Consider the following 20,466-nt stretch of genomic DNA (forward strand, 5'->3'; position numbering starts at 1 on the left):
GATGTGGTAAATTGGTGGAAATATTTAGATGGTAAAATAAAAAGAATGCTTTAATTCTGTTAGGTTCAGTTTGTATCGCAGCCTATTGGGATATGCTTGGATCCTAATTCTTCCTTGCCACAAGTTTTAAATGGTAATGGAAAAAAATACAATGAAATAAAAAAATAAAAGCAATGAAAAAAAATACATAGCTTTTTCCTTTTAGAAATAATTTGTATTTTAATATTTTTGGTAAGCAACTAGATATCTCACTAATGTTGGCTTTGCTCTTAAAACAGACATTTAAAAAAAAATCAAGTGCTGGTTATATAAACAACACATCTCGAGAAGAATGTTTTCCTTCCATTTCTCACTCCATGTCCATTCCTTTCCCTTGACCGCTTGACTGGTACAGCATTAATAACTCGTAGCCTTGGCAACTTCCTATGCAGCCTGACCATGATGTAAAATTTGGTCATTGTGTTCAACACTGTAGGTCCCTGGTTTGGAATGGGTAGGGGTGGAGAGGATGTCTCTCTTTCTGGCTTCTTTAAAATAGGCAGCCTCCTTCTTAGTAGTAAAGAATTGATTTTAGTTAAAGAATATTTTAACTTGTCATAAAATGATAGTTGTGTCACAGCTAAACATGACAGAGAACACACACACACACACACACACACATGAATTAACATGAGAAAATTTATTTTCAGCCTCCCCAAATCTTCCATCAATGAGCATAAAGTTCATTACACTTTTCAATATCAAAGAACTGAAAGCCCAGTACACAGGAAAATTTATGTTAAATTAGAAATGTTATGTATGATTTCCACTGGAAAGCCCTTCATGATGTAAAACTAAACTAAGAAGGACAGTCTCTTGATTTTTCTAATCAAAGAATTGTACTTACTAAATGGACAGATTTAATTGTTCTCATATCCCAAGAAAAATCACAACTAAGTATCCATTATTATTTAAAAAATAACATGAGCTGGCCAAGATTGTTCTGTTGAGAAAGGCCTCTCTGTGCGCTGCAGTAACCACTCGTGGGGGCATCAGATGAAAATATCTTGTTCTTAGAGGCCAAAACAAGCAAGATGTTGTTCTCAGAGGCCATCCCAGAAATTTTCAGAAATTTTAATTAGTACTGTTACCACATCAAATTGATAAACAATCTTTTGGGTATTGTCAATCAGAATTCACTTTTACTTAAAAGATAAGGGAAAGTAAACTGAATCAGAGCAGTTATGTGCCACTTAACAGTGGAGCTGCATTCTGAGAAATGCACCATTAGGAAATTTCATCACTGTGCAAACCCCAGAGTGCACTTACACAACCCTCAATGGTATGGCCTGCCACACACCTTGGCTCTGTGGTACAGTGTTCTGAACCTGCACCGCATGTTACTGTACTGAATACTGTAGACAGCTGTAACACAATGGAAAGTATTTGTATATTTAAACATATTCCAAACATGGAAAAGGTACAGTAAAATACAGTATAAAGCAAGAAATGGTACACTTGTACAGGGCATTCACCATGAATGGAGCTTACCGGACTACAAGTTGCTCTAGGGAAGTTGGGGAGTGAGTGAGGAGTGAGCAAGAAGGCCCAGGACATTACCATCTAATACCAGAGACTTTATAAACACTGTCCACTTAGTCTACACTAAATTCATAGAACAGATTTTTCTTTCTCCAGTAATGAATTAACCTTAGCTTACTGTAACTTTTTTTTACTACATGTAGTTTTTCATTTTTGAATTCTTCAATTCTTTTATAATAACATTTAGCTTAACACACAGGCATATTTTACTGCTGTACAAAAATACTTTTTTCTTTATAGTCTTATTCTATAAGGCTTTTTTATAATTTAAAAATTTTTCGTCACAAACTAAGGTACAAACACACACATTAGCCCAGGCCTGGACAGGGTGGGGATCATCGACACCACCCTCTTCCACTTTCCCCCTTGTACCCATAGAGCTGTCATCTCCCGGGAGGGCAGCGCCTTCTTCTGGAACACCTCCCGAAGGACCTGCCCGAGGCTCTCCTGGAGGAGGTGCCACTCTTTTCAGAAATGTGTCCATGATGGTTCGCTCAGCTCCTTTGTGTTTTTCATCACATATTTGCTCGTAAATAGTTAATGTACCGTGATTATCTTTTGGTATCAGGGGTCCCCGTTGTCAAACATTTTGAGGAATTTTGGGAGGTGTGAAAAAGCTTCTGCTAAATGCTCCACTCATTTTCCTCAGGGGTTCTTCTTCTCTTTCTTGTCCCGCGTTTTCCTTTTCTCTTGCCTAGTCTTCAACTAGTTGCAACAACTCATAAATCAGTTGCTAAGGAACAACCTCTGAGAGCACCTCCAAGTTATCCTTGCCCACACTCAGGTTAAGGTTGTGTGCCATCTCATCCACAGACTTGTTGCTTTTTTGCAACCTTCATGCAACAATGTTATGATGGCCATGACGTCACTAGGCAATGGAAGTTTTTCAGCCCCATCATAAACTTATGGAACCACCATTGTATATGGGGTCCATCATTGTCCGAAACATTGTTAAGGGGTACCTGACGGCAATATAAACATTGTGTAAAAGATCTCTAACAGTAATTTTCTTTTTCTGTTGAAAAATTGACTCATTTGTTGTCATCAGAAACTCTTTGGTACTAAACCAATGAATAATTTCTGTACATAAAATGATGATGAGATAGAAAATGAACTAGTAACTTTTGTAAAGAGTATAACCTGTGAACAAAACCAAGGCCTGACATTAACTTCTGATATAACTTCAGTGCAAAATTTCTCTGTCTCTTCATTTTGTTAGATGCAAAATAATATTATCTTTATATATTTAATACATGACAATACATAAATAAAATGGTTTCCCTACAATCCTAATAAACATCAACCTAAAGGGTTATCTAACATACATCACATAAAATAATAAGGTATATTATCAGCACTTTGCTGATATTGCAATCATGAATTCTGGTTGTTAGGAAACAGGGACGAAAGTTATGGAAAAATCACTGTGACTCACCAAGGCTTGAGCGGTTAAAGCCTCAAACACACTTATTTACAGAGTATTTCCAAAACAAACTAAAAATGTGAAGTAAAACTCATTTTTACAGTTCTAAGAGAACTAGATAAGAAGCCTGGGTATTTTAAATCACTCTCAGATATAATTTTTTTAGAGTTAATTTTAAAGGGAATGATTTTAACACCAGAAAAATGGCAAAAGCAACTGTGAAAATAGAAGTAAATACTTGGTGAGCTGTCATCCTACTTCATGCTGGTTTTACTCAGAAACTGAAAGTCAAATTATTTTTCAATTGCTTAATAATTGTTAGTGGAAGTAACCACAAAAAATGTGCACATTCAATAAATATGTCCTAGTAACAATGAAACCATGCATAAAGATTTTGGTACAACAGGGTAGATTATATGAATTCTTTACATAGGTCTGTTCTTTGTTTTATCTCTTAAAACTTTTAAAGTTGTTTTGTTCTTTGCACAGGTAAGTCAAATTTCTTGGGAAGGCCATTGGGAAGTAGTTGTTTTTCAGCCAGAAAGCTATGCTTACTTTTCCATTGAGACATTTGTTTTCATTACCAGTGGCTTCAGTCAAATCTTGTTATTTTTGATGTTTTTCATTTTTGAAGATTTCTATAAGTAAAGGAAAAATAAGGGGGATCCATCAGACATATGTATTGGAAATAGCCAGGAAGAAAACTATTTGCTTTCAAATACTGTTTACAGGACACTCTCATGCATATATTTGAGAACTAATTGGGATAAAAATAAGAAGAGTCAAAAAAGGAAGAAATGTAAACTCTTTAGCTACAAAGTAAATATTTTTATGAGCTGGGAGACAATACCTTAAATTTGTAAAGTGTTTTTTCATTTACAAAGTGCTTTCCTTTGCATTTTTAGTTTACCCCCATAAAAACAATACAATGTAGGTCATGTAAGGTAAAAAACTGAATCTACAGTGAAGTTAAGAGACTTGCTTCACAAAGAGACAGAAACTAGTTGTGCTCTAACATAAACATCTGGTTGCAGACCCACCACCCTGGCTGTGGCATGGTGCCCATAAAACAGAGCCCAAACCTCGTGGAGTTCTGAAGACCACAGAGGAGAAAAAGGTTATCTACAAATGTTACATTGGAGAAAAGGCAACAGGTCTCAAGTTCAAGCTGCATGATCTAAAGCTCCTGATTAACATATACACAGATTTGACTTTAACACAGCATCATATTCATACTCAAGTAAAGAAAGCTATATTGCAAAGAGGAATTCTGTTTGTGTTCAGGCAAGACACTCCATTCTTCTCCAATATGGTCTTGTGTACCCTGGGTGGGAGGACGGGCAAAAAACCCTAATAGCATGTACTAGTCAAAAGGTAGAGAAACCAGTCACCCTCTGAGGCTCTTGCCCAAATGCTCATTAGCCTATGCCTTCCTCCCTCCATTCCTTCCTTCCCACTTTTCTCTTCATATCGTCCGTCCTTCTTTCTTCCTTCCTTTCTCCTTCTCTCACTCTCTCTTCTCTCCTTCGTTTCTGCTTTCCTTCTCCTCTTCCCTCTCTTCCTTTCACCCTCCCTCACTTTCCTTCCTCTCCTTCCCCTTTTCCTTCCTTCTTTTTTTCTGCTAAATACCAACTCTATAATCTTAAGGACATTACCTAACATTCATGTGTCTCATTTCCTCATCTTTAAAAAAAAGAGGGGGGAGGTATGATACTGCCTATTTTATACAATGTCTATGTGCCTTTGTGTCTATTAGGAGAAAGATTAAATGAGTAATTAAATGTAAAATGTTTTATATTTTACAGAGAGGAATTTTATCGTCTCACCAGCTGCTAGTTATTTTTATATGTGTGAAATAGAAAGACAAAATACACAGTTTTGTGACCTCTGAGGAGCTCACAGACTAATTGGTAAAGTTTTAAGAAAAGAGATGTCAAGGCAGAAAGAAATAGGATTTCTCCACACATCATATTAACTCCCTGAGCAACCTGAATTTATTTTCTTCTGTCAACATCTCACTGTTAACTTGGGCGAAGGGCTGAGGGCTAGGGGCAGAGTGAGGAGAGTCAGTGGCCCGACGAGAGAAAGACGGCCTGGATTCCACACTCCTGTTGATTTCATTCCCTCTCTTCATCATCTGCTACCCCCAGTTGCTGTCCTCAGATATTTTGGTCTTCCTTATATCGCAAACAGCAATGAAGCTGCTCACTCCAGTATATCCATTATAGATGAAAGAACACAGGGTTTTTAGGCAGTATGCCCAGATTTTATTCCCACCAGTATCACCGGCTATCTTTGTGACTTTATTTGTAAAAAGGGATAACAACAGTATTTCTCTCTCACAGTGTTGCTGTTTGGGGGGAGATCAGGGCTTGAGGGCAAATGGAATAGATATATTGTAGTACAGAAAGCAGAATCTGCAGCCCTAGGTATGATTTCTTGTTCTAAGACTTACTGGCTGTGTGTCTTGAGGAATCTCTGAATTCCATTTCCTTATCAGTGGAGTTTTGATAGTAATAACTGAATCACTGAGTTGAAGAAATATTAAATGAAATAATAGACCTGCAAGTGCTTTGTAAAATGTACAGTGCTACAGAGATATTACCTTCTATTAACATGTTTTATTCACGTAAAACTATTATAAGCCCCTAGTTTGAAAGTTCAATCTGTCATCTTGACAGTTATTAGTCTCACTGTCCCTTGTCAATAAACTGATTTAAGATAGTACATAGTTAAGCAGAAAAATGGGAGATGAGAGAATTAGAATAATTAGATTATCTCAACATAAAATAATAGGATTTTTTTAAACCGAGGAAGGGTTTTATTTATTTTTTGCTAAACTCTTTTACAGATAGCCAACCTAAGGTTACAATTGCCAAATGAGTATAGTTCTGGCATGAATATTGGTTATTTTGTTACAGTAACAAATGACTTGCTCATTATAATACTAGAAGAATTTGTGCTATTCAAAATGTAACAGCTATGATACAATGTCCTTGTAAGTTTAAGAATCATTATTAATATTTTCTCCATCACTTTAAGTCTAAATAGCAACAACAACAAAAAGCCAAGCTCTGAACAGTAGCCTTTGCTAATTTCTGTAATATAAATACTAACACCATTTCAGGTTATCAATATGAAGTTACTACACAACTGCTTGACAACTAGTAAGCACTAACAAATGTTATATCATTGCTTGTCTTCATATGAGGCTAGAAACTTTCCAACTTCATGGGCTTTTTCATTTCATTTTGTTTTGTTTTGTTTCTCAGGGCCTCTGGTAGGGGTCAGAGGAGTGGATGTGCGGTAGACGCTCATCTCTAAAATGTTCCCAGGCATTCTCAGGCCCTCCTACCAGACCCAGCTGGGAAAAACACTGTCTAGCGCAGGTGAGGGTGGCAGTGAGGTCTTGGTAGGGAAGGGAGGATTGGAATAGCAGTGTGTTAAAGCTGGCTCATAGTGCCTTACAAGAGCCAACTGATACATTTTCAGGAATTTTGTGAACTGGTTGTTAAAAAACATAGCCATTACTAAAAATTAATTTACTTAGATTTATAGTTAAAAGGATTATATCACATAAAGGTAATACACACTAAAACATCACATCTTAATTAGTTTACATTTTAAAAATTATCTATGTTTTTGAGATTATGTCTACTTTACCTATATGGTGAAAATACTACATAATGGTATAGTGTTGAAAATATTCAGAAAGGGGTCCTACATGTATACTCCTGGCAACTGTTTTTGGGCACAGAAATTGTTTAGTAGGTGTCGTATGTTACAGATGGCCTAAGGGAGATAGGCAATTCCAGTAGACCTTCAGATAAGGTGGTTATAGAAGGTATCATGTGACTATGAAAATACCTGAAAGAGGCAAAGCTGAAAGCCATGTAGATTTCTGGAGGGAAGATTATGGCAATTAGGGAAAACAGCCTGTGTAAGCATTGAGGATGGAACAGCCCTAGAGTTTCTGAGGAACTGTTAGGCCAATATAGCTAGAATCATAAGGATGGGGGAAGTAGAAAGACCACCAGAGGACTTTGAGGAAAGGTTCCATAATCTGACTAAGGTTTTAACACAATCACTGGCTGTTGTATTGAGAATGGACAGTATTGAGCAAGGACAGAAGCAGAGAGACTAGACAGGAAGCCAATACAAGGATCCAGATAAGAAACGATGATGGCTTGGCCTAGATTGGTAACAGTGACCGTGATTTACAAATGATCATATTCTAGATACTGTTTAAAGATAAAGCCAATAGAACTTGTTGATGTGGCAGTTATGGTGAGTGAGAAGAAAAGAAGGGCTGCTCACAAGTCTTCCACTGCATTATTTCTAAATGTGTGGTCCGGAGTACCCCTGTACCATAACCATCCAAGAAACATGTTGTAATAAATTCCCAGTTCCTACCTCAGAGCTTCTGAATCAGATTCTCTAGAGCAGAGGATAGAAAAACTTTACTCTGAAGCACCAAGTGATAAGTATGCTAGTCTTTGCATCTGGTCTCTCAAAACTACTCAGCTCTGCTGATAGAGCACAGAGGCAGCCACGGACAATGTGTAAATGAATGAACATGGCTGAGTTCCAATAAAACTTTACATACACATTGAAATTTGAATTCCATGCAATTTTCACATGTCAAAATATTTTAATTGCTTCTAATTTTTCCCAACCATTTAAAAAAATTTTTAAAAATCTTGTTTTATAGGCTGTACACAAGTAGGCAATCGGACAGATTTGATCTACTGCCAAAGTTTGTCAACCCTGTTCTAGAGAGCAGATCCCAAGATTAAATAAGTATTTTTAACAAAACTAAAAAAAATGACTTTTTATGTTCAAGAATTTAGAGAGACATTGAGATAAATTTTGAAAGTTACTGTCATGTGTTTCTTCTTGCTTTGTTTAGTTCACGGGTCAGAGTAAAGATGGGCATTTTGAATAAAATAAGAACTAGAATTGGTTTGGGAAAACAAATAAAAGAAACATTTTCTCCTGCCAACAAAAGAAAATGGTGAGAAGAAAGGGGAAAATAATAAGATGAAAAATTATTCATGAGAAAAATGAAGGAATCAGGGGGAAGTTCCAAAGCTTATTATTTAGTAGTACCTTTCATATTTAAAAAAATTTCACTTACCATTAAAAAAGGGAAATCGATAACTTGTACTTGACTCCATAAAAGTCAAAGACAGAGGTCATCATATAAATCTAGGCCCTTGTTCCACTGAAGTTAAGATACTGTCAATGATCCTAAGAAAATCACTATTTGGTTATGTGAAAGAACACTGCCTATCACAAGTTGTACGACACACATGTAGCTCATCTCTGCTTGTCGCAGCCTGTGGTAGGTCTCGGTTGTTATGGTTTACGGCACGGCATCTCTCCTTTTTTTTTATTTTATTTTATCATCTAATGCTTCAGTTGTTCTTTCTAGTGTTAACCAACAATCATAAAATAACACTGTGAAAATAAGGAAAAGTTAATTCACTTAAATGAACTAATTCATCATAATCATGTTACTGAAACAATGATCTTTCAGGTTTTAAAATAATTGATTTTGTTTCTTCAACTAGTAATTTTCAACCTTATCTCTACTTTGCCATTATGCTCTTGCTTTCTTTGTCTCAAGGTTTAATTTATCAAAGTTTTACTTCTGCGACTAAATACATTAGAAACTGACAATTTTTATTTTAGATAAAATAATTTTAAAAAATAAACTCAAAGACAGCTTCAAGTTCTGATGGATCTAAAACTATTAACAAAGAGTTTGGGGATTTTTAAAAACAATTCATTGGTGAAAAAATAATATGTTCATAATTTCCTAGCACGCATTATGAAAACTGTAAAAATGGAGACCAGAAGATTAAGAAAATGGAGTTTAAGACAAGGTTTCAAACAGGCTATCTCAGTAATGTTTTAGTCTAACACTCCTAACTCCTAAGAGCTGAAAGATATATTTCTTCAAATATCTAATAGATTCCTTCATAAACCAACATGAGGCATGGTTAATATTACACCACAGCAATTAATATGCAGCAAGTGCTAAATAAAGGTTGTTGATGGAGCTCTATACTGATAGTATTTTAGCGTCTACTCTGTGTCTCATTACACACTTTCAAGCGAAGCAAAATATCTCTATCCTCATTTCACAGATCAGGAAACGCAATCACAGTGAAATGTGACAGTTTAGTCTTGGGTCTGCCTGGTGGCAAAGCCTGAACATTTTCCTCTATTCCCCACCATGTTACAGACTCTTTTCCCGGTGGTGAATTTTTCTGCCCAGCTACAGATTGAGAAGAAAATAGAGTGAAGAGAACCGACAGAGAAGACAGTTTCCTTTGCCTAGAGAACTGTTTTTCTCTTTCAACATGGTATATGGTTTTGCTTTTATAATTAACATTCTGCTGATGAGAACTCCCATTGGTGAAGGCTGAGGAGTCAGATTTTCCATGAAGAGCAAGCACTGCAGGAAATAAATTAATCTCTAGAGAAGATGAGGGGCAAGGCTGTCAGTACTCACACAATTGCCTAATGGAAAATGATATTTTGGAATTGTTCAAAGAATGAAATGACTGTGGGTTTTCCTTCCAGCATATTCTTAAACATTTAAACCTTCTGAGAAGAGGGGAATAGGTTGCTATAAAATGAAGAGCAATCTTATAACATTTTACTTCAGGCTGTTCAGTAGTTCCAAACTGAGATAGTATTTTCTGGAAATGTAAGGGAAATGCTACTAGTGTTACTATTTTGTTTGTATTATGAAAATGCTGCATTGATGTTAAATACGAGAATAAGATTTTTGGATCATCAGTTTGAAATTATCCACTATTTTAAATAAGAGGTTTCTGGTCTCTAGAGTAAAAACATTTATTGCACTTAAAATTACACACTAGTCAGAATAACGCTAATTGCTGAAGTGTTCTTTTATTAAAATTGGGAGACAAGCCTATATTTTATGCTGTCAAAAGTACCTACCTCCTTATAACATGCATTCAGTCTTCAGTCGAGGTCTTTAATACAGAACTCTCATGTTGTCTAATTCTCAAAGTCATTCAGATAAGGAACTGCCTTTGTTTCATTTCCCATCATAGAAGTGCAATCTGAAGTTTAACATTTAGATTAATGTTAAACTCAATATAACAACTTCTTTATTTTCCTGCAGATACATCCTTAATTTCCGGCTTCTGACTTGACCTCTGTGAAGAGCTTTTCCATGGAGCTCTGTCCTCTCCTCCATTTAATTCACCACAGTAAGTGTGTTCCTAGACGTGGGCATCATTTCCATGTGAGTCTCACTGAGAGATGACAGCAGTTGCATCACTCTATGATATCAGAGTAGGCCATAGAGTCAACACTTTCAGAATGGACAGTGTATCCCTCCTATTTTGGTGAAGAAACTCTAACTCAGAAAAGCAAAATATCTTGTGGAAGGCTAGATGTCTAGTTTGTGCAGAACTGGGACTAGACTTTAGGGTACGTGCATTTATTTTCTTGCCTAGGGTTCTCACCACTTCGCAAGTCTAATTTATGGAGGATGGATCATGGGTTTAGCTTAAAGGCATAGGAATAATTAGAAGAGCATAGTTGAAGCTTCAAAAGAAAGGAAATTCCATTAGAGAATGTTGATTAGGAGAGTAAAAAATTTGTTCAGTAGAGAACATTTATGTAGGGCAAAATCAAGCAGGCATATTTTAAAAGGTTATCCGTTCTGGCAAAGATTGCAGTTTCTTGTGAGACACATGAGAAGGAGGGAAAACAGCCTCCTGTTTAGCCAATCAGATTACCTGACGCAATCACTGCAATTCATGAATGACCTACATAATAATCACATCCTCCTCACAACTACATGATGCCCCTCTGATACCAAAAGCCTGCCCTTGGCTGAAGGAGGCCACCTTACCCACAGCCATGCCCCTTTCTCAGGGCCATCTGCACTCAATGATTGACTGATTTGCAGGCTATAAAGGCCTGGCCCCAACAGAGAACAACTCTGCTTTTGTTTCTCTGCTTTACGTGTTGTTCCCAAGAACACTTCTCGGTAAACTTCACATGCACATTTACCCTGGGAACAGGTCATGCAACAAACTGCTTAAAACAAACATTTGCTCTTCACATATGACACCTACCAAGAAGAGCACTTAAACTTATTAAAAACGGAACCCTGTGCTCCTACTGCAGAGATAAGATGGGAAAGGGGCTCGTTAGTGAGATCAGTGCTTCCTTGTCTCTGCACAATGACACGTTTCATGGGCTCAGAGGAATCGGTGATTCATCTCCAGAGAAGATTTCTAATCACCTCCTATGTCTGTAGGATTCATAGAGGTCATGGAATTCCCAAGAGGATATAGTTCTCAAAGCAAGAAAAAAAAAAGAACAGACAGAAACTCAAAGACTGCAAGAGCCCCATGAGGTGGTCATAACCGTCACTTTGCAGAACATACTGTTAGGAAGCAATTTTCCTTAGCAATCAGCTCATAAAGATGCTGAAGTTAATTATAATAGCTATTATTCAATTGGAGTTTATTATGCACTATACCAACTCTAACCTATCCATGTAGTTTTTGAAAGAGCCTATGGCTTAATGTTATTATTAACCCACTTTTACAAATAAAGAGGTAGAAATGTTAACAAATTGTTTGTGGTACACAGCTAGTGAGGAGGACAGACAAGATTTAATCCCAGCAGTCTGAGTTCAGACACCAAAGGTTAACCACTTAATCATCCTACTTTCGGGGAACTGTTCTTTTAGTAATTTATGAACAAAACAACCTGCAGACCTAGTCACAATGTTTCTAAGACAAAACGTGAGCATCACAAACCAACCAGAGCGAATGAAGGCCCCACGGAAGAAGGAATCCCCGAGATCTGTGGAATGGCTTCCCTCCTCGGCTGAGGCACAGGGAGCGGCCAGCCCTGAGGTACAGTTGACCCTGTGCCTGGCTGCGACAGTAAACTCCCGTTAACAAATATGCATTCACACTGAAACGTCCAGGTGTTTACACCGGATTCCAAAATAGAGAATTCCCTTTTGTGTCATTATTAGGTACACATTTGAAGTGGTTTCACTTCCTCTAACTGAAAGAATGAGATCTGGGTGTCCAGAAGGAGCAAAAGTAGAGACACAGCAACGCTGTCTTAATCACGTTTTTGTGTATAACATGCTACAGACAAGGACTCTGATGAAACTGCCACTCTTGCCCAAGGAAAATTTAGACAGTGACTGTCTTATGTCTAAATATTAAAAAGATGGGAAAGTTCAAAAAGGGTATTGCTTGCCCATCTGAACTCCAAGGTAGTGACTGAATATTCAGAGATGAGCTATTCATTCCACATCTGGAATTGTATTTCTGCTTTACTTAACTTTTGTGTTCTTACACATGGAATTGCTGTACAACTCTTATTCATAATGGAGACAGTACCTGTAATGTATTATAGTTACAAATGGGAAAGCAAATGAAAATATTGCTCAGATAAGCATACCAAAATTTCTGAAAAATATGCATGTTGAAATTATTTAAGCTAAGGAAGATTTCATTGCACTCTCTGGAATAAATTTAGGAGTCTCACTTGCCTAAAATCTCTACTGTAATTCAAGGACCTCTTTCTCCTTAAACCATTGCTTAAGCCACACAATATATTCTTGGCAGGTGCTGCCCCCGTCTGCAGCATACTCTGCACTGTTTGTTCAGGGTACAAAGCGGGGCTGCCATGTGCCATCTCTGGAAGAGGCACACACAGTGAAAGGTCAGATGACAAGTTTTCTTATAATTGAAACAAAAGCTTTGATATCAGGAATTGTGTTATCTGGTACACTTTAGGATCCATAGTCTTAGGAAAAAATAGTTTCTAATAAATTAATAATGGCTTGAGACTCAACATGCTGCAGCAATTTTCACTGCAGTAGCTGTTTCTTTTATAGTCACCCTTGGTTAGCATTTGAAATTTGGAGGAATAGCAATATGCATGGTTTTCAAAGCCCTGTACAGAATTTCATTTTTATCACTCAAAGAGAGTCAATGAAAAGGTAATAAGAAAAGCTCTATGGGATATTTTTATAGGAGTGTCAGAAGCCAGTAAGCTGACTACATGAAAGAACACAGATCGTACAAACAGAGTTTCAGCAGCACCACTTCAGAGGCCTTATGTCTGGTATTGTGACTTTTACATGCCCTTGGAGGGAAAAAAGAGGCTAGCTACAAAACCAGATAAGGAGGGGGAAGAAACAAATCATATGCTTAGGAATAATTACAGTTTCATTTTTCCTGCGAACTAAAATATAAAGTTTCATAGAGAAAGTACAATAGTATGGAGCTGCTTTGGTGTGTCTAAAATATTCCCCTTGTTAATTCATCCCAGATTTCTACAATATGGATGTTTGTTGGGGTGGTTTAATTGAATGTTATCGACTTCTTCACAAGTCTATTTGATTCTGTTTTCCTTTTAGTAGAGATGAAGACTGTCATATCACCTCTCTGTAAACTAAACTGTCATAATTCAAGTCTCCATTGGATTATTCATCTGACTCTTCTTTAACTGAAAATCTCAATTATGTTAATTTCTTCTCAAGCCATTAATCCTTCTTAATTCTAGCAAAAATTTAAAAATAAAATTTTTACGATAATATAAGTAGTCTTAAGTTCTCTGGCCATGAAAACTGTGAGAAAAATCTAATAAAAAACAATGAAGAGACCTATTATTAGCATGAGTGTTTAATATTATGCTACCCTTAAAACTTTATTACAATGAAATTTGCAGGCCAGGCAGTCACTTTGACTGGGTTATAAACTCTGCCCCCCATCCACAAAAAAATAGTAGTAAGAATTTGTATACTGTGCATTCGTCCTGGAGGGGTGGCGTAACTGACCTGTGGTTACATCAGTGCCTGCTGCTGCAGTGCCCCACTCTTGCTTCTCTGTTTCTCCAGGTCGGCCAAAGAATTTTGACAACCAGCTGGTACTTTTGAATCCAGGCCAACTTGATTGGAGTGCAGTTTCTTGGATATATCTACATGGAGACTCTGAAATGAGACAGGCCAGAGTGATTGATATTATAAGTAAATTATCAGCCCAAAATGAATGCTTCCTAGAGATATGACAAGGATAAACATTTATCATAGGGCAAATTATTTCTTATATGAGAAACAGAACATTCTACATGTCAAATAGAGTTACAAGTTATATTTTCATCAATATATTTTTTTAATCTAGGTGGGAGATTTTTGTGGCAATCTAAGTGACTAGAATAAGAAGTCATCTCAGACAGAGAAAATCATCTCCAAAGGCGATTTGTATATATTACTTTCTTCTTGTGAATCTTATAGAATATTCTTAATTTAGAACATTTTACTCAGTTTTCATTTCTATAGTAAATAATACTGCATTTCATTATGTAGTTCATGATTACATACTGAATAATGAAGGGATTTCAATTCTCTGTTATTATCATTCTTTATATAAAACACATCATAACATCAGCCTAAAAATAAATCACACTTGTACTAGTATTATGCAAACTTGACAAAGTTCCTCCAGTCATTTAAGAATAATAATTCATCAAAACCATGAATTATTTAGGCACATCAGTAGGCCCTAAAACTCATCTCACATATATGAGATGTCATATAGTCTTTGATGTTGTACTGGTATATTGTATGCTTCAAAAGAATCATCAGATAGGAGCAAAAATTAAAGTCCTAAATAAAAAATTGAACTTTCAGCACCCAAATTCAGACTATAATTTTTTCAGTTTGAACATAATTACAAAATGTTCAGAAATTCATAAAGTTAAAATTAGCCATTTTGGGTGATCCATATATCCATTTTATGCTAACCAAACAGATTGTATATAACATTAAGTTCATTAAAAGCTTGACTCAAGGGCTTTAAAACTTGGAAAAGGCCAATAAGAAAATTAAGGTCTAGCATGATTAAATGATGCACCCAAATTAACAAAATAAACAGTGTTGATTCTGGGGGATATGCCTCCTGACCCTCAGGTGCTTCTCATACCATTCTATGATCCATTTGTTCATTCTGTGATCTATTAGCTCAATGTGGTGGGATACTTGCCCCTATGGCCCCAGTTCTTTACCCTCCCCTGGATCTATGTCCTATCTATGTAATTTTTCAGTGTCCTCCTATTCTGACTTTTGATTTGTCCATGTGGCTTCATCTGGACCAACAGAATATTGGCACATGTAACAAATACAGAGACTTGAATGGTTTTGCTCATTCTTATCCATCCACTCTGCCGTGAGGACATGCCTAGACCAGGCTGCTGGATGTCGACCGGGACAGAGAGCAGGATCAGGTCATTCCAGTCATCTGAGCTAAGTAACAGCCAGGGGAGCCCCAGACATTTGGGCAAACCCAGCCTAGATTAGCTGAAAACAACTCAGATCAGCTGAACCCCACAGCCTCCTGAACTAAACAAATGATTTTGGATGTATGTTATTATGTTCTTCTGGTGAGTGCCCTCAATCTCCAAACCAGGCTCAAATACCGATTTTCTGTTACATAAAGCTCCCACAAAGCTCTGTTCTTCCCTGCCCAGTTGGACTCCTTTAAGCCTTAATCCTTCTTTCTCCCTGTCTCTCTCTCCCCACCCACTTATCATCTCTCACATTCTTACACTGTGTCTTCAGAACTTTGCTCCATGGTTTACAAACTGTACTATGTACTCAACTTCCTTTCCACTCCATGGACTCTCCATGGTTTACAAATTGTACTATGTACTCAACTTCCTTTCAGAACATTACCTTCCTAAAATTTCATTCTCTACTGAGGACAGCACTCTGTGAGTAAAGATGGCTGCTTCTTCCTCCACAACCTACATACCCTCAGGTTGATGATACTCTTGCCCACTGTGCTATCTATTGCATTATTACCTCTGTTCAAAAAAAAATCACTGCTGCTCTGATATTTTTGCCATCTAGCTATGCACCATATTCTTCCTTGTTGGTATCATCTACCTACTAAGCTCTAGTAGCAATCCATTCTTCACTTAAAGACTGGATTCCTGGGTCACCCCATTTAATACCCTGACTGGATCTCCTTATTACAAATAAACTTTTCATTTCCCCACCTCAGACTTTCTCTCCCAGAGTCACACCTGAAACCCATCATAGCCTGTCATTCCACTTCCAAAATCACTAAATGTCTGTCCCTCTCATCTAATTGCCTGTCCTCGTTTATTGTTTCCACTCCAGCCAAAGCCTTTACCTTCAAGACTGTGGGGGTTTTTTTTGTTGTTGTTCTTTTTGTTGTTGTTTTTCCAACCAGGACTATTCTTGGATGTCACTGGGACCTGAGATCTGCCGATCTCTTACTCTGTCTACTCCGCCAGCCCTTGAGGCTCTTTTCCCTTTCTCCTCTACACAGCAGCCATCCTAGTTCTAAAGCCAGATGTTAGACTTCACCTCTGTTACCCCTCGGCAGCATTTGACATCTTGTCACCCGCTCCCTTTCCTTTCTTCCTCCTTGGCTTTGGTGTCCCTCCTTCCACTATGACCACGCATTCTTACTCCCCTTTGCTGGCTTAAACACTGACTGTTAAGTGTTTCTCAAGGTTTTGTTAATGATCTAGCTTTGTTTAACCATCCCCAGATAATTCCAGCAATTACATAGCCTAATTTACCATCTATATGTTTATGACTCAGGGGAGGGACAAGATTTATGAAATAAAATGAGGCAGGAGCTTGTATACCATGATAAGCACTTAGGACTCCAACTCTCATGTCTTTTAGCTCCACAATCCCATCATTCTCCCTTCCTGACTTAAGGCTTGGCTATTTTGTTTGCCTGGAACAGCGATTTTCAACCTTTTTCATCTCATGGCACACATACACTAATTACTAAAAGTCTGCAGCACGCCAAAAATATATATATTTTTGCTGATCTAACAAAAAATAGGTATAATTTTGATTCATTCTCACCAGTTAGCAATTGTTGTGTTGGCTGTTGTCATTTTTTTATTTGACAGTCTAAGGGAAAAGAGGTCAGTGTCTCTGACTAGTAAGGTGTTGCACGTTTTAAAAATTCTTGCAGCACACCAGTGTGCTATGGCACAACAGGTGAAAATCACTGACCTAGAGCCTTATCACACACTCTTCCTCCTTAATTTTACAAGTCTTTAGTTCCTTCAAGTTTTCCCTAACCATGTAGACTTTAGCCAGTACCTTTCTTTTCTAGGCTTTGAGTACCTTGTACTTGCACTACATAGTACCTGGTTTAATGTTTAATGTCTATCTCTCCGGTTAAAAATATAACCAACTAGAATGAAGACTATATCTGTCCTATTTGCTGTCTTCCGTTCTTCTCTTAGTGTTTTAAATATAATGGATATCAAATAACTGCATATTAAATAAATGGAGAAATACATGAATAAAATATAGACTTCGTTTTTACAACTTTTTCTTTGGCTAGCATATCAATGTCCACTACATACTCACACGTTCATATGTTATGAGTGCTATCCAGTCACTCCCCACAGTTATTATTATCACAGAGCTGAAAGCCACATAGACAAGGCCCGGCACAGATAACACCCCTTTTTATTACAAAATTTTTTATTGCAAAATCATAAGCATGTAATTCTGTAACATAACAACATCATACTCAAGCACACCATATGACATTGTAGGTGAAATTTCCAAATTAAAACTATAAATTAGTACAGCCATATTATTACCCTACCAACCACACTAAAGTAGACTTTACTTCTGCTGGACCCTGTATTTTACCTTATTTTATTCATAAAAATGCATATTGCAAATCTTGTGTTTTTACATAAACTCAATGCTATTACTGAAAACATTATAGTTATGTAATACCCCATACATTTCTTTGGTTCAAGTGAAAACCATAGACTGGCTCTGGGAGGGAAGGTGAAACCCTGAGGACTGAGTGTGTGTGCGCAGTGGCTCCGTGTTCCTGAGGCACACGATTGGGGCCCCATGGTGACGAAAGAAAGAAGATTCTCCATCAGGCACTGCTTTAGTGACATCAAACCTTCAACTTGAAGATCAGATCCAGAGGAAAATGAGGAAAAATACAATGTGTGCAAAGAATAAAGAGGAACCCAGATAAATTTGAACTGGTATGCACCAGGCCTCTGGACTGCTCTTTGGTTGCACTCCATAAATAAATCCTCTTTTATTTAGTGTAATTTCCACTTAGCTTGTCATTAGAAATGAGTCATTAGGATCCTGCCTGTTCAGATAAAACAACTATTAAATTATTTCTCCTGTTATTCTTGGCTTGTAGTTCGCATACTGCTTTTGGTGTTCCTGCCGAAAGCAATGATTCAGTTACAAGGTCCTGAATTTTTTTTCTCACAAACAAAGAAAAGAACAAATAAACATTACCAAAAATAAGATTTCCATGAAAAAAACTAAGCAATATTTTCAAACTCATCTTTCATCTCATACCTAAAGCAATGTTGTTGGGTAAACATCATCATTTTCCAAACATTCATTGAAATTCCCAGCTCATGATTATACTCACTGGTGGCCCTTCTCCCCAGGGGCACATAGGTTTGCTTTTCCTTAGAAAGCCGCATAGAGCCTGTCTTGGCCCAGGGACTAAATATCATTCACACTGAAAACAACATGAAGTATCCCAGATAAAGTACTTCACTTTATGGTTTGTGAAAATCACTCACTCTCCTAACAGACTAAAAAATAACCACCTCCTTCTCTGCTTATGTAAACAACTGTTCTTTCTACTGTCCCTATCTTTTTTTATCAGAAAAGTAAATTCAAGTAATACTTGGGAAGAAATTTCTCATTAACTAACTTTCTTACTCAGAATTAAATTCTATTTTGATCAAGAACAATGGAAACAGTAATTCAGGAACTATATATTAAAATAAAGAAATAAGATTAAAATCTAATCACAAGGAGTATAGGTTTGTGATGCACATCAATCTATCATTCCTGGAGAACATGTAATTTTCTATGTAATGTGTCTTCTAATGTGTGTGTGTGAGAGAGTGTGTGTGGAGTGTATGCATATTTTCTTGTTTGTGATATGGTTGAATCATCATAAGTAATTTATAAGATCATCAAGTGGTTTTAAAAACTCATAATATTCTCATCATGTACTATAAATGAAGGCAAAAATGTTTAAACAAGCAATAATATAAAAAGAAAAATCATCTAAAGTTGATCATCCATGTAAATAGTCTTCTCTTTCAGATGGTTATCTGATGTTTTATACAATTACTATCTATACTCATAAACTATATCTTCTACACAGAATGTATTCTTTCTACCCACTGAAAGAATATGCTTTTGAGTTTTCCCCCCCCGAGTCCCAAAGACAAGCTGTCATGGACACCATTCCTGTCCCTTGCAGCCTTACACTGTTTGCACAGAGGTTGCCCAGGCCTGTGATTGGCAGGCCTTATATTCTGGGCTCATCAGAAGCCCATTTCCATCTCTCTCACTTCTCCTAGAACTTCAGACTGCGGTCCTTCCAAGTGAGAATCCTTGCAGACATCACTGAACCTTCCTCAGCTAGTGTTCCTCCCACTTTGATCACGCTCTTCATCAAATGGGACCATGCAGGTAGGTATGAGCTGGTACTTGATTGGGGGCCTCAGCAGCAGTCACAGGTGTATGCATGTGACTTGACACTTAGACACTCGTGGGCCCAGTTGTGGTTGGGACAACCCCTTTCTCCCCTGCCTGTTCCAATTACGACCAGAAGTTGAGATGTTTATAAGAGTTTGGGTTTTCTATCTTCCCTGCCCATTCCCTTGATTTGGAGAAGAGGCAATTGGCCCATAGGAAAGAAAGATGCTTGTGTCTACTTCCTAAGTCATCCTGATAAGGGACTACCTTCCCACCTCGATTCTTTAAAATCCCCCTCTATCTGCTGCACTTGCCAGGACCAAGCCTAAGACAACACATCCGTGCTGGAACTATGATTAGAGTCCTTAACAAGCATCATACATCAAAGATCATACCATGTTCTTTGGGAAAGAAATCCTTTAGTTACTATTGAGATGAGTTTAAATCTTCATATTCAAACATACATTTCAAGAATGTATCATGCATTAAATAAACACATTAATGGTGCTCATATATTTCAGTTGCATTTTCCTCTGTTTTCCCTACTGCAACTGGGAACTAGACGATTTAACATCTAGAAGTGTCACCATCCTGATCTGATGCAGGTTTAACCATCCTCTTGGGAAAAATCAAATTCTAGCTCTTGGCTGCATGAAGAACTCAATACAGTCACACACTTTGTTTGATCACAACAAGATGAAGAATTTTGTTCCAGAGTACTCATGGTAGAGAAGCTCTTCACACACTTTTGTCAAGCTCAATTCAATCTGCTTTTCGCTACTCTAATTTTTTATGAATTCAGCAAAAAATGAAATGGACACTTGAGGCAATGCTTAACCAATATATTTTGATTTTAAAACGTAGTCAGAATAGACAGCTTATCTGTACA

General features: G+C 37.2%; 1 protein-coding gene across 2 annotated transcripts in view; it reads right to left on the minus strand.

Moving 5' to 3' along the window:
* Positions 1-343: 343 nt before the first annotated feature.
* The window catches only part of THEMIS (thymocyte selection associated), a 157,918-nt gene continuing 137,795 nt past the window's right edge, over positions 344-20,466 (minus strand). For both annotated transcript variants that reach the window (XM_036024679.1, XM_036024678.1), the window contains exons 5-6: positions 13,869-14,021; positions 344-3,642 (exon numbers count right to left, since the gene is read on the minus strand). In XM_036024679.1, the coding sequence (XP_035880572.1) occupies positions 13,875-14,021 (147 nt within the window). In that variant the 3' untranslated portion in view covers positions 344-3,642; positions 13,869-13,874. The remainder of the gene's footprint in view (positions 3,643-13,868; positions 14,022-20,466) is intronic.

Source organism: Phyllostomus discolor, chromosome 4 (assembly GCF_004126475.2).
Source record: "Phyllostomus discolor isolate MPI-MPIP mPhyDis1 chromosome 4, mPhyDis1.pri.v3, whole genome shotgun sequence".
NCBI lineage: Eukaryota > Metazoa > Chordata > Mammalia > Chiroptera > Phyllostomidae > Phyllostomus > Phyllostomus discolor.